Raw genomic sequence first — 15,284 nt, forward strand, 5'->3', positions numbered from 1 at the left:
CACTTTTTTAGTTATCTCTATTTGTCCTTGAGATGTTGGTGAACTGTCGCCTTGATTGCTGTAGTTTACATGGTGAAGGTATACCTGTGTTGTATAACACCCAGGTTTGATTTCTTGGGGAGGGAAAAAAATGTTGCGCTTATGTTACCCATAATCATCAAATATCACCCAATCCTTACAGCTGAAAAAGTGGCCTGTGCTTTTGATTCAATACCTGCTGTGCTTTGTTATTTCAGCAGCAATGGTTGTTTGTCATAGATTGGAAAGTTGACCTAGATGTCAATATAACCCTCTCTTCTCCCACCTCTTTTAGGTTTGGTGCGTGAGCAGGAGGCTGGTTTACTCGAGTTTGTTGACCACGATGGTTTCTCCGTGCTGATGAGAGCCATGCAGAGTGGCATTGAGAAGTTGAAGGTTAAAGCTGCATTTCTGCTGCAGAACCTGCTCATCAGCAACCCTGAGCACAAAGGTCAGAATTTGCCTTAATTGAGGTGTAGATAGGTGAGTGATCCCATGTCATCCTGGCCCAGACTGAAATAGTGGTGCGATTGTGTTTTAAATTTTATTTCTTCATTTGTCTTCCCCTCCTCTGCTAAAAGTGCTGACTCGCGCTGGGTGGCAATTCCACATTGGCTACTTATTCCCAGTAAGTATTGGCAGGCAGTTCAACTGTGGGGGAACTTGATAGTTTAGTTCGATTCTGCCCTCCTGCATGAACGTACACACTTTGACAGAAAGAGTTGGTGAGCACAAATGTGGCAGGCTTGTTTATGTCTTCAAGCATCCATCAGGTTTGCTATGGTTGAGGCTTGTTTTTGAACCTGGGATCAGCTGAAGTATCAAAGACCAGGTTTTATATTTGAGACCTCCAGCTGAAAATGGCTGTGGGGCGCTGTAGTTAGCACATTCGCCTGCATGGCTTGTACTTACTGTAACAACAGCAACTTGTATTTATTTGGTGCCATTAAGATTATAAAACAAGGAGTTTCACCATTGTGTTATGATGCAATGTTTGATGCTAAGTGGCATCAGAAAATATTCAAGCAGTTAGCTAATTTAAAAGAAAATAAAACAAAACTGCAGATGCTGGAAATCTGAAATAAAAACAGAAGGTGCTGAAAGAAACTGAGCGGCACTGGGAGCATTTGTGGAGAGAAAAACAGTTAACATTTTGAACCTTGTCACCTTTTGTCAGAACCCTTGTTTAAAGGGTTGGGATTTGAAGAGCAGCTTAAAGGAGGAAAGAGAGGCAAAAGATATATAGGGAGAGAATTTCACGGCAACTCATGGTACAGTCAGGTTGCATGAGAGGCCAGAATTGCAGGAGTGCTGACAGTTCAGAGGCTATTGGGGCTGGCAGAGGTTGCAGTGGTGAGAGGGGTGAGGCCAGGGTGGGATTTAAAATGAGAATGGAAATTTTAAAATCTGAATTTTGCTTAACAGGGAGGTTAATATAGGCCATTGTGCACAGCAGTGTTGGATGATCAGGGCTTAAAGCCAGTTGAGACATGGGCAGCAAAGGTTTGGGTGGCATTAGGTTTAGGGGGGTAAATGTGGGAGGCCAGCCAGGTGTGTGTTAGAGTAGTCTGGAATCAGCAACAGTATAAGTGAGGCTTTCAGCAGCATGTGGATTTTTTTTTAAATTTCATAGTATGTGGGAGATGCTGGCAATGCCCACCAGGTTGCCTCGTTTTTGTTTGATTTGATTTATTATTGTCATATGTACTGAGATACAGTGAAAAGTATTTTTTTGTGTGCTAACCAGACAAATCAAACCTTGCATAAGTGCAAAAGGGCAATAGATCAGAATGCAGAATAGTGTTACAGCTACTGAGAAGCTGCAGAGAAAAATCAACTCTAAGTTTGAGAGGTCTGTTCATAAGTCTGATCGAAGCCGTTCTTAAATCTGTTGGTACATGTTTTCAAACTTCTATATCTTCTGCCCGATCGTAGAGGGTGAAAGAGAGTATAACGAGGGAGGAAGGGGTGTTTGATGTTGGCTGCTTTCCTGAGGTGGCGGGAAGTATAGGTGGAGTCAGTGGAAGGAAAGCTGGTTTTCGTGCTGGACTGGACTGCATTCACAACTCCGTACTTTCTTGTGGTCTTGGGCAGAACAGTTGACATACCATGCTGTGATGCATTTGGATGGGATGCTTTCAATGGTGCATCTATTTAAAAAGAAATTGGTGAGAGTCATTGTGGACGTGCTGAATTTCCTTAGCCTTCTGAGGAAGTAGACCTTGAACTGAGTGTTCAAACCATCTCAAAGGGCATTTAAGAGTCAACCGCATTACTGTGGCCTGGAGTTGAATGTAACCAGACAAGATAATAGGTAGAAGATTTCCTGCTCCGAAGAACATTGGTGATTTTTTTATTTTGAGAACAATTGCTGATCATTTCTCGATCACCATTACCGACTACAGATTTTGCTAACTGAATTTAAATTCCACCAGCTACGGTGGTGCGCTTGAAACCGTATCGCCTGAGCCTCGGGATCAGTAATCTGGTGACGTTACCACACTATGCCACCATCTCCCTGAGACAGGCAATGTTATGAAGGTAGAAATGGGAATTGCAGCAGAACCATTTTATTTTGCACCCTCTCTGTAGTTCTGTTAAAATGTGACCAAATTTAGGAGCAGTTTAGGCTTTAACACACAGTTTACACACCAGAGCTTTAACATTGGTACAGAGCCTTAGTATTGATGCTGAATTTAGGGTCAGCGTGGGAGCTGGGAACGGGGTTGTTTGATTCTGTCTGGGTGTGGTTTTGTCCCATTAATATGCGACATTTCTTGGATGAGGATTGAACAGCAGTGCAGAGAGCATGTAATTTCATTCCTTGTCTGCCATTGAAGGCATTGACCTAGTAAAGCTCAGCAAGGTCCTCACTAATATGATGCTCATAATGGTAGCTCCCTGTTGGTTTTCGGCTTTGCAGACCAGGAGGTTCCACATCTTCATTTCCAGTGTGTGCTGACTGAGCTGCTTCTGTGTTGAAATGACTCTCATCTGTTGCGGCTCTTCCTCTGTGCCCCCTTCCCTGCAAAAAATCCTCAAACCCTTTATTGGAGGTACATTTGCACAGTAAAGGAAGGATCGGTCTTGTTTACCATGTCATGTTTGAATAGCCCACTAACCCTTGGATGGGATTTGGTTGTCAAAATCGGATAGAACTGACACATATGAAACTGCAATCCAGCAAGAAGCCAGTGCTTTACAAGGGCCGGGGGGTGAAATGTGGTAATGTTGAGAGAGCTAGACCACATGAATGCAATGTGTGAGCTCTCAACCCTGCTTCAACCAGTATCGGTAATTTGCAGGTCCTTGATGCATAATTTAAAATAGATCAAGAGAAATATTTCTTAATAAAATGCTGTGAGGGCATTGAAATCATTCAGCCACAAATCCATTGGATTATAAGATTGCATTTTCCCTTCCTACAGATGTTCTCTGCTCAATGGGGATGGTACAGCAATTAGTGGCACTTATACAGACAGAACATGATTCCTTTCATGAGCATGTTCTGGGTGCACTTTGCAGGTAAGTGAGATAAACCTTCTTTCCCTCCCACTATGTCATCACTGCCCGTTTTTATTTTTGCCTCTCCTTTTTACTGTCCTTGCAATTACTCATTTGTACACCTATTCCTCTGAGTGATCATTGGTGGACTGTTTAACCATAGGGAGTTTATAGCTGAGCTGGATCCTGCTCAGGTTCACCATCCGTGCACTTCCGGCTGCGATTCCTTTTATTAGCTGGAGACAAATGAGTTCAAGTGGGAGCTAACTTATTGAAGTTTGAGGGTGGAGCAAATCTGTTTGAGGGCATATTTGGGGAGATTTGATAAAGCTGTGCAAGATTGTTACAAGTTTACAGAAAGTTGACAAAAGGAAATGGAATCTAGGGAACGTGGGGAAATAAATAGTAACATCTTGAAAAATATCCATATTTCAGAGGAGCTGGTGCTGGACGTCTTAAAACGCATAAAGGTGAATAAGGGACCTGATCAGGTGTACCCTAGAACTTTGTGGGAAGCTAGGGAATTGATTGGTGGGCCCCTTACTGAGATATTTGTATCATTGATAGCCAGAGGTGAGGTGTCAGAAGACTGGAGGTTGGCCAATGTGGTGCCACTATTTTAAAAAAGTAAGAGGAAACTGGAACTATAGACCAGTGAGCCAGACATCAGTGGTGGACAAGTTGTTGGAGGGGATCCTGAGGGACAGGATTTACGTGTATTTGAAAAGGCAGGAACAGATTAGGGATAGTCAACGAGACATTGTGTTTGGGAAATCATGTCTCACTAACTTAATTGAGTTTTTTGAAGAGGTAGCAAAGAGGATTGATGAAGGCAGAACAGTGGATGTGATCTATATGGACTTCACTAAGGCATCCAACATGGGTCCACATGGCAGACTGGTTAGCAAGGTTAAATCGCACAGAATGCAGAGAGAACTAGCCATTTGGATACAGAACTGGCTCGAAGGTAGGAGACAGAAGGTGGTGGTGGAGGGTAGCTTTCCAGACTGGAGGCCTGTGACCAGCGGTGTGCCACAAGGATCAGTGCTGGGTCCCCTGCTTCTTACATAGAACATAGAACTGTACAGCACAGTACAGGCCTTTCGGCCCACGATGTTGTGCCGAACTTTTATCCTAAACCTAAGGTCTATCTAACCTCCATCCCTACCTTATACTATCATTCAAATGCTTATCTAATAGCAGCTTAAATGACCCTAACGAGGCCGACTCCACTACCCTCTCTGGCAATGCATTCCACGCCCCTACAACTCTCTGAGTAAAGAACCTACCTCTGACGTCTCCCCGATATCTACCTCCATTCACTTTAAAACTATGTCCCCTCGTAATAGCTACCTCCACCCTAGGAAAAAGTCTCTGGCTGTCCACTCTATCTATACCTCTGATCATTTTGTATGCCTCTATCAAGTCACCTCTCATCCTTCGTCGTTCTAAAGAGAAAAGCCCTAGCTCTCTCGACCTTCCCTCCATTCCAGGCAACATCCTGGTAAATTTCCTCTGCACCTTTTCCAACGTTTCCATATCTTTCCTGTAATGAGGCGACCAGAACTGGACACAATACTCCACATGTGGCTGAACCAGGCTTTTGGATAGCTGGAGCATAACTTCTTGAACTCAATCCCTCCTTTAATGAAAGCTAACGCACCATACGCCTTCTTAACAACTCTATCCACCGGGGTGGCAGCTTTCAGGGAACTGTGGACATGAACCCCAAGATCCCTCTGCTCCTCCACACTGCCAAGAATCTTTCCATTAACCCTGTATTCTGCTTTCAAGTTTGTCCTTCCAACATGAATCACCTCACACTTTTCAGGGTTAAACTCCATCTGCCACTTCTCAGCCCAGCTCTGCATCCTATCAATGTCCCTTTGTAACCTAGAACAGCCCTCCGCACTGTCCACAACGTGACCCACCTTCATATCATCCGTGAACTTACTAATCCATCCTTCCACTCCTACATCCAAATCATTTACAAAAATCACAAATAGAAGAGGACCAGAACAGATCCTTGTGGTACACCACTCGTAACTGAGCACCATGTTGAATATTTTCCGTCCATACCACCCTTTGTCTTCTAAGGGTCAGCCAATTCTGAATCCAATCTGCCACATTTCCCCCTATCCCATGCCTCCTTACTTTCTGCATGAGCCTACCATGGGAACCTTAGCAAACGCCTTACTTAAATCCATGTATACCACATCCACTGCTCTACCTTCATCCACGTATTTGGTCACCTCTTTAAAGAATTCAATAAGGTTTGTGAGGCATGATCTACCCCTTACAAATCCATGCTGACTATCATGAATCAAGCTATGCCTATCCTAGTGATCATAAATCCTATCTCTCAGAGCTCTTTCCAATAATTTGCCCACCACTGAAGTAAGACTAACTGGCCTGTAATTTCCGGGGTTATCCCTATTCCCCTTCTTGAACAAGGGAATGACGTTTGCTACTCTCCAGTCTTCGGCACTATATCCATGGACAGTGAGGATGAAAAGATCAATGCCGGGGGCCCTGCAATCTCTTCCCTTGCTTCCCGTAGAATCCTTGGATAAATCCCATCAGGCCCGGGGGACTTATCTATCTTCAAGTTCCTCAAAATTCCGAGTACATCTTCCTTACTAACATTCTCCTCCTCCAGTCCACCAGCCTGTTTCGCACTGTCCTCCCCTACAATGAGATCCGTCTCAGTTGTGAATACCAAAGAAAAGTATTCATTAAGGACCTCTCCTATCTCTTTAGTCTCCGTACACAAATTCCCTGTACAATTCTTGATCGGCCCTACCCTTTCTCTGGTCATTCTCTTACACCTCACGTACATGTAAAAAGCCTTGGGGTTTTCCTTGATCTTACCTGCCAAGGTTTTCTCATTGTCATGTGTATAAGTGATTTGGATTTAAACTTAGGAGGTATGGTTAGTAAGTTTGCAGATGATGACACCAAAATTGATGACATAGTAAACAGCCAAGAAGATTTCCTCAGAGAACAATGGGACCTTGATCAGATGGGCAGGTGGGCCAAGGAGTGGCAGGTGGAGGTCAATTTAGATAAATGTGAGGTGCTGTATTTTGGTAAGGCAAATCAGAGCAGGACTTGTATACTTAATGGTAAGGTTCTGGGGAGTGTTGCTGAACAAAGAAACCTTGAAGTGCAGGTTTATTGTTTCTTGAAAGTAGAGTCGCAGGTAGACAGAATAGTGAAGAAGGCATTTGGTATGCTTGCTTGAATTGGTCAGTGCATTGAATATAGGAGTTGGGAGGTCATGTTGTGGCTGTACAGGACTTTGGTGAGGCCATCTTTGGAATACTGTTCAGTTCTGGTCTGCCTGCTGTAGGAAGGATGTTGTGAAACTTGAAAGAGTTCAGAAAAGATTTACAAGGATGTTGCCAGGGTTGGAGGGTTTGAGCTGTAGGTAGAGGCTGAATAGGCTGGAACTATTTTCCTTCAAGGATTGAAGGCTGAGAGGTGACCTTTATAGAAGTTTTTAAAATCATGAGGGCCATAGATAGGGTGAGCAGCCAAGGCCTTTTCCCCACAGTAGTGGAGTCCAAAACTGGAGGGCATAGGTTTAAGGTGAGAGGAGAAAGATTTAGAAGGGACCTAAGGGACAACGTTTTCACCCAGAGGGTGGTGCATGTATGGAATGAGCTGCCAGAGGAAGTGGTGTAGGCTGGTACAATTACAACATTTAAAAGGAATCTGGATGGTACATGAATAGGAAGGGTTTAAAGGGATAGGGGCCAAATGCTGGCAAATGGGAGTAGATGAAGTTAGGATATCTGATTGGTAAGCATGAGTTGGACCAAATGGTCTGTTTCTGTGCTGTACATCTGTATGACTCAAGTTCCAGTTGGCTGATCATAGAAGGACTAAGGGACACAGCTTTAAGGGTTTGGACAATGGATGCAAGGTGGAGTTTGAAAAGAACTAGCCTGACGTAGCAAATATTAAAGGCCTGGTACAAGTGGCCCATAATGTGGTGGAAATGGAAACAATAAATAATTGCAGAAGGAAATGGGCAAAATAAATTTGCAGGGCTACATGGATAGAATGGAATTGCTCCCCAGTGAGCTGGCATGAACTTGATAGGTTGAGTCATTGCTCACAAAGTTGTCATTATTTTTTGAGTTGGAATATTGAAAGTACAAATGGAGAAAGGAAGTGCTCACCTTTGACATTTACCTTCAGTTTGAGGAAGGAAAGAGTGGGTCCAAATTGACATTTTAAGCTTAAAGAAAGGCAGTTACAAGCACAAGAAAGCAGAGCTAGCTGGTAAATTAGAATAGAGGATAGGTGAATAAAGATGCAGTGCAGACACAGAAGAAATACATTGGAATATTTATTTATATTTATTGCAAGGTGAGGGCCCACAATCTGTAGTTAACTAACAAAAGCTAAAGACAGTTTCAAACTTTAAGGAAAAGCATAAAAATAGAGGATAGGTGAAATTGAAGTAGATTAAACATATTGGAAATAAAACAATGTCTAAAACCATTAAAAAAAGAACAATTGAAGTATGAGAAAAAGCTAGAAGAATTTGTCTAAATATTTAAAGAGAAAAGAGGTAACAAAGTGAGCATTGATCCTGTAGGAAGTGTGACTGTAGAGTTAATAAGAGAAAGTAACGAGATGGCAGATGAATTAAACATATGTTGCATCAGCCTTCACTGTGCAGGGTACAAGTAATATGACAGAAGAAGCTGTAACTCGGGGAAGTAGAAGGGGGAAGAGGAACTCTCAATCACTAGGAAAGTGGTACTGAGCAAATTATTGGAGCCGCAGACTGCAGAGTTGCCAGGTCCTGATGAACTTCATCCGAGGGTCAACAAGTACATAGGTGATAGTAATAGTTTTTATTTTCCAACATTCTCTAGATTTGGGAAACGTTCCATTAAATTGGAAAGTAGAGAATGGAGCTCTTTTATTGAAAAAGGGAAGGAGACAGAAAGCAGGAAACCACAGGCCACTTATTAACTGATGTTAAACTAAGGTGTTAAAGCTATTAAAGATGTGTCTGAGGAAATAACATGTATATAACAGCTAAATAAAGAGGAATTGGTGGATCTACTGTACTTAGATTTCCAGAAGACATCAAATAATTTGCTACACCAAAGGTTATTGCAGAAATTAAAATCTTAAAAGTGTAGAGGGTAGTATATTTGGAATGTGTAAAAGATTGGCTGCTAACAGGAAACAGAATAGGATTAAATAGGTAATTTTCTGGTTGGCAAGGTGTAATGCATGGTGTTCCGCAGGAATCAGTACTGGGCCCTCCTCTTTTTACAACCTGTATAAATTACTTGGATGAAGGGACTGAAGGTATGGTTGCTAAATTTGCTGATGACACAAGGACAGGTAGAAAAGTTTATTGTGAAGAGGGCAACAGGAAACTTCAGAGGAATATCAATAGTTTAAAGGCAAAGATGTGGCAAACGGGAATATGTGGGGAAAATATAAAATTGTCCATTTTGGCAGCAGAATTAAGAAAAGGATGTTTCTTAAATGGTGGAGAGATTGCAGAGGGATCTGCATGTCATAATGCATGAATGATGTACAGTGTGAATACAACTCAGTGAGTTCTTGGCTTGAAGTGGTCTTTTCCCATTTTGATCCACAATCCAAAATACGTATTGATAAAGAACTGTGTGAATTAAATGACAGGCAGTGGCAGAGCTGGCTTGTCTGCTTTGAACTGATGGTTTTTCTAATGAGAATTTACAGTATTCCAAGATGCTCTGGTCGTTAGCCCGTTATGTACTCTTTCCTGTGGTGCATAGGACCAGTTATTTAGAAAAAAAAAAGTATGTAGAAGTCTGCTTTCTGTTGTACCTTCCCTCTTGTGGGTGTGCGTTGTGGGGGGGTGGGGGGAGAGAGAGGTTGTTCTTGTACGTGACAGACGCTGATCAGGTTTCTCTGCTTGAATTACTGAGTGTTTTTGTTTCTCTGCAGCCTTGTGACGGATTTTCCTCGTGGCGTGAGGCAGTGTCAAGAGCTGGAGCTGGGTCTGGAGGAAATTCTGATTGAGAGATCACGGATGCTGAAAGATCAGGAAGAATTTCAGGTGCGCAGGAGGTTTTGAATGTGGCCTGACATTAGAAATTCAAGCTAGTTGTTGTTGTATTATTGTTAGCATTGCTATTGCTCATTATTATCCTACAGGCCATTCAGCTGAATTGGTTTGTGCTTTATTTTTAACGAAGTCATATGTATTGTTGGCCAGGTCAGCATTTGTTGCCTGAGGAGGCAATGGCCTAGCGATATTATCACTGGACTGTTAATGCAGAGACCCAGGTAATGTTCTGGGAATCTGTGTTCAAATCCTGCCGTGGCAGATGGTAGAACTTGAACTCAATAAAAATATGGAATTAATTGTCTAACAATGAATCCATTGTTGATTGTTGGAAACACCCACCTCGGTCTGGAGTCGTATGTCGGTCAGACTGGGGGGGGTAAGGAAGGAAATCTGCCATCTTAACCGCCCTCTGGGCAATAAATGCTGGCCTAGCCAGAGATGCCCGCATCACATGAATGAATTTTTTTTTATCCCCTCATTGCCCTTCAGCTGAGTGGCTTGCTTGGTCATTGTAGAGGTCAGTTTAGAATCAACTACATTGCTTTGGGTCTGGAGTCACATGTAAACCAGACCAGGTAAGGATGGCAGATTCCTTCTTTAAAATTAGTAAAATGGAGTTTTTATGACACTTGATCATAATTGTCAATTTCACCATTGTTGATCATTGGTAATCAGTGAGACTATTTTTATTTAAATATTCCATAATTATCTTTTAAAAATTGAATTCAAGTTCTACCCCCTGCTGGAGTGAAATCATGACCCCAAATTACTAGGCCAGTGACAATACCACTACGTCGTAATCTATCATGAGGATCCACATGAGCCTTCTCTCTCCCTTCTATTCTTTTCTGTCGTGTGTTACACCTAAGCAATAGCAACAATTTGCACACAACCATTCTCTGAGTGCAGAGGTTCCTGGTGAATTCTTTGTTGCTTTTACTAGAATCGTGCTTTTACATCCACCAGTTTAGACTTCCGCATCTGAAAACATCTTTACGTCCACCTCTCCCAACCCCTCTGCATTCTTAAGGGCCTCTCCCAGACTCCCCCCTCAGCCATCTTGTTTATAACGATGAGCCCCAATGTGTTTAGGCTTACCCGATACTTGTAACCTCTCAGTACTGCTGTCATATGTTCAAACCTTCTGCACTTCCTCTGCTTCTATATTTTTTCTGCAATGTGGAATATTTGTTCTTTTTCGAAAGTCAGTGAAGAAGGTTTTCCAAGAGTACAGCGAGGTATTGATCAAATGGGTCAATGGGCTGAACAATGACAGATGGAGTTCAATCTGGATAAATGCGAGGTATTGCATTTTGGTACAACAAGCAAGGGCAGAGCTTATACAATTAATGGTAGGGCCTTGGGTAGTGTGGTAGAACAGAGGTACCTAAGGGTACAGGTACATAACTCTTTGAAGTTTGCATGACATGTAGACAGGGTGGTTAAAAAGGCATTTGGCACACTTGCCTTCATTGTTCAGTCCTTTGACTAGAGGAGTTGGGACGTCATGTTGAGGTTGTACAAGACATTGGTGAGGCCTCTCCTTGAGTACTGTGTCCAGTTCTGGTCGTTCAGTTACAGGAAGGATATTATCAAGCTGGAAAGGGTTCAGAAGCGATTTACCAGGATGTTGCCTGATATGGAAGGTTTGAGTTACAAAGGAAGGCTGGATAGGCTGGGACTTTTTTTTTAAACTGGAGTTTGAGGGGCAACGTGATAGAAGTTTATAACATAATGGGACATATAAATAGAGTCAATTTTTATGGATGATGAGAACAGACTGAGATTAGCAGAGATGCTAAAAGAATGTAATGTGGCTGATTTTAATCTTTCAACAGGAAGAGTTGGAGTTCTGTGAGCATCTCCTCCGAACTTGCTTCAGCCAGCCAGAGGAGCATGGGATGGATCGGTGATGTGCTACAACTGTTTCCTATTGATGCTGCAATGTCAGAGAAAAGTTCTTTGATTTTTCAAATGGCTTCCTACCATTGAGATCTGTAAAGACTCCGAAGCCTAGTGTGTTTCAAATCAGCCTATATATTACACCTATTTAAAAAAGTGGACTGTTTAAAAAACATCTTTTTGACCTTTTAAGTCGGTTCCAGGTAGAAATGTACAAAACGCCTAAAAGGAGCTTTTCCCAGTTACTCTTTGTAATGGATCCCTGTTTGGCATCGATTTATTTTCATACCCCCTCATTCTCCTTTAGTCAACTGTCGGATAAATAGTCAGCAAGTTGTGACCGGTACGACTTATAATTTCGGTCACTTGCTGTTTAAAATCTTTTGGTGCAATCGTTTCACTTCAGGTATTAAGCTGCTGACAGACAGCTGGTAGAGACTCTGTCATCGGTTATTTTCTGTAGACTTCCTGGCCCACTAGTACCAAATGCCCCTGTTGTGGTGCAGTGGTAGTGTCCCCACTCATGGACCAGGAGGCCTGGGTTCAAGTCCCAGAGGTATGTGATATCAACTCTGAATAAGTTGATTTAATGATAGGTACATTGTTTGCAATTTTCATGTATCAATTATCCCTCTCTTTCTAACCCCTGCCTGGCAGTTTTCCTGCAGCCAGCCCAAGGAATGCATAGTTTATTTCTGAGTGCCTGTCTGTCTGTGCTCCTGGAGAATCAATCCTATGATTGCTGCTGGGACGTGTAAACCCGGAAAAGTGACTTCAAATTGGTGAAGCTGCTGAGAACATTACCCTTGTCTCTGATCTTTGGACACCTTTCCCTACGCACTGGTCTATAATTTGAAGTGCTCACTGTAGCAATTCAAATGAAAAATAAGTTGAATTTTAAGTCGGGAGGGGTTTTTTTTTAAACCCTCTCATCTAGTGCAAGCATGTTAAATTGTTGTCTTAGTCTGGAAAACTGGAAGCATTAAGTAAGAACTGTGTGCAGAATGACAGCAGAGTTGTGACTCATTAGAGTGCTGATGGCCACAAGGCTTGCTGACCTGCTCTGCCTTGGCTATGGGTTGACCCTGAACCTGCAGCTCAAAGGATTAGCTGCAGCTCTGCTGGGAGGGCCCCTTGTGTTTCTCTGGCTAACAGGTAGCCTCAGTGCCAATCCTGGAAGATGCACAGTGCCCAATGTGTTACTGATCACTCCACACATCAACATTGCTTCTGAATTTGGAATGATTTAAAAACTGAAGCAAAGATACGACTGTAATAACCTGGCATAATTTTAAGTCTTTATTTTGTTTCTCTGCAAAACATTGAGATTCGGTTTCTGTGGAAAAGAAATATAGTTTTTGAATACATTCCAATTTGCATTTTTCTTTGTGTCTGCCAGTCATCATATTGACACAATCTTCCTTCTGTATGTTTTTTTTTAAAAACCTAATCTTCGCCTATCTCTAAAATGGCTCAGTGCCAGACATAATATTGGTCCCACTGTTCAATAGACAATCACTAGTATATGACAGCTTGCATTTATGTGGCATGTCTAACGAAGTAAAAGGTATTACTGAAAAGAGACACATTTTGTTGAAGCTTTTTGTCCTCTACTCATCAGGACCCTTTGCAAGAATACCAATTCAGTATGAAATCCAGTATTTGTACTATTTGAGAGAAGAGTGTTGATTGGTTGGTTGACAATGGATTTTGGTAAAATTGCCATGATAGTGTTTGACAGTTAAGTGCCAGGCTTTGTTTCAGTTTTTAACCGGTCAGATTAATGACAAATCGGTCAACCAGGCATTGGCTATTACTTATTTTGTTGAGTTGGAACAGGTGCATTGCATGTATATGTACTTTCTTTCTGCAAAGAACAGAATCGTGCATATTAAGATACGTAGCTTCCAGTACACACAGAGAGATCAGCTGACAATCTGAACTTCATCAGCATAATTCTTCACACTCTCTGCAATCTCCAACAATTGAATTGAATTAGTTTTATTGTCACATGTACTCCCATGAGTACAGTGGAAAGTTTATAAGACACCGCTTCGGGTGCCATCTTAGGTACCTGGGTAGATTCTTGAATACAAATTCTTAGGAAAAAAAATTAGAAATATAAACAAATAAAAAGCCCAGCATTACAGATCTTCAAAAGTCCAAAATCATAGTAATATATTGGAAAAATAAAGAAATGAAAAGTTCAGAAATAACAGTCCTTCCATGATAATATCACAAAGGAAAAACATTAAGAAAAAGAGAATGTTTACTTAATCCATTTCTGGGCTTGAGGGCATGATCCCTACCTGCCTTGGAAGCCTGAGCTGGACCCACCACGCTGCTAAAGAAAACGCTGCATTGAGTCAGAGACTGCTGAAGCTGCCGCAGGACACCCAGACTGATACCAACGAAAACACCCACCAAAGGTGCTGAAAGATTGTCCATTGTCTCCAACAATTACAGAATCGTTGAATGTTGTGCAAGTGTAGACTGGTTGATTGTATTCAGTAACTTGTTTTTTGTGAATAGCTTAAGGAATATGTTGTTTGGTACAACTTGCCAGTGTGTGGGATGTAGGGCTTACATACCTGATATCACACCAGCACTGGAAATCATATACCATGTTTCTCATTTGTGTGATGGACTAAATATCTTTTGGCTTTATGGCAACAGCCTGTAAGTGGCTAGCACCACTCATGTTCCTACTACATAGCAGAATGAAACACTGAGGTTCATCTTTTTGCTGAAACCTTTCAGATATCTTGCCGCGCCTCAGTAATGAGATAGACCAAGCGTGACTGTCTTAGATCTTTCATGCGGTTGTGCTATATAGGGCAAGAAGTGATCTGAGCAGGATAACAATTATACCGAAGGTGGCATTAACATGGCCTTTCTGGTCATTAATTGCTGCATTATTCCTGGCAACACATCTACAAATCAGAATCCACTTTTCAACTAATTGGTGCACTCAGGCACTGTAACTCAAGGTATTCTTGTGCATTGTCCTGATGAGTATAGCTGAAAAAATACGTCATCCTTGTCAAGGGTGCACACAGCACTCAGGACAAGTCTTATGAATATGGCTATATGTGATGCATCTAGGTCAAGGATTGATTTCGCCCAAGCTAATGGCATCTACCCTCCTCCACGTCCAAGCTTTTATCAATAGCCCATGGGATCTCACCTTCCCCCTCCAAACCATACAACTGCCCCCTGCTATTTCTCTTGCCACACACATTGGGTCACCCTATCAACGCAACTTATGTGGCCATCAGCCATCAAGACCTGGAGTGAGACTTGAAGATAGAGCTCTGTCTCTGAGGCAGAGACATTACCTACTGCCTGATGAGACTGTCTGTTATATATTTTCCAAAAGGTTTAACTACAAAATTACAGGAAGTACAGTAAAATTCAACTTGTCATCATACTAGAGCTCAGAATGTCTCTGCTTTTGTCTCACTAACTCCTTCATTAGGTGACACAATCACTTAGTAACAATACCTTCCATTTTTGTGTTGATATAAGGGGGATGTGGACTCTCTCAGAAGCAGAATTAAAAGAATACATCAGTATCCCCAATAATTATCACTGTTCCGTTAGATTTGAAACGTACAAGGAAAGCATCATTTCTGAAATACCACTACTTAAATCAGCATAACACACAGGCAAAAGCAATGTTTAAAAAAAATACTGATATACAGGTACTTCTATATATAATAAGCCATCACCCAAAATATACTTTTCATTGGTGGGATAACAGCTAAAC

At 41.9% G+C, this 15,284-nt stretch overlaps 1 protein-coding gene across 1 annotated transcript; it reads left to right on the top strand.

The window, feature by feature from the left end:
- Window positions 1–309: 309 nt before the first annotated feature.
- LOC125487136 (hsp70-binding protein 1-like) lies at window positions 310–12,882 on the top strand (the record flags this gene model as incomplete). Its single annotated transcript, XM_048617359.1, has 4 exons — window positions 310–469; window positions 3,447–3,543; window positions 9,490–9,601; window positions 11,452–12,882. Coding segments are annotated over 4 exons (444 nt in total), but the record flags the coding sequence as incomplete, so codon positions are not given.
- Between the last annotated feature and the right edge of the window lie 2,402 nt (window positions 12,883–15,284).

This window comes from Rhincodon typus, chromosome 37 (genome assembly GCF_021869965.1).
Source record: "Rhincodon typus isolate 14 chromosome 37, sRhiTyp1.1, whole genome shotgun sequence".
Classification (NCBI taxonomy): domain Eukaryota; kingdom Metazoa; phylum Chordata; class Chondrichthyes; order Orectolobiformes; family Rhincodontidae; genus Rhincodon; species Rhincodon typus.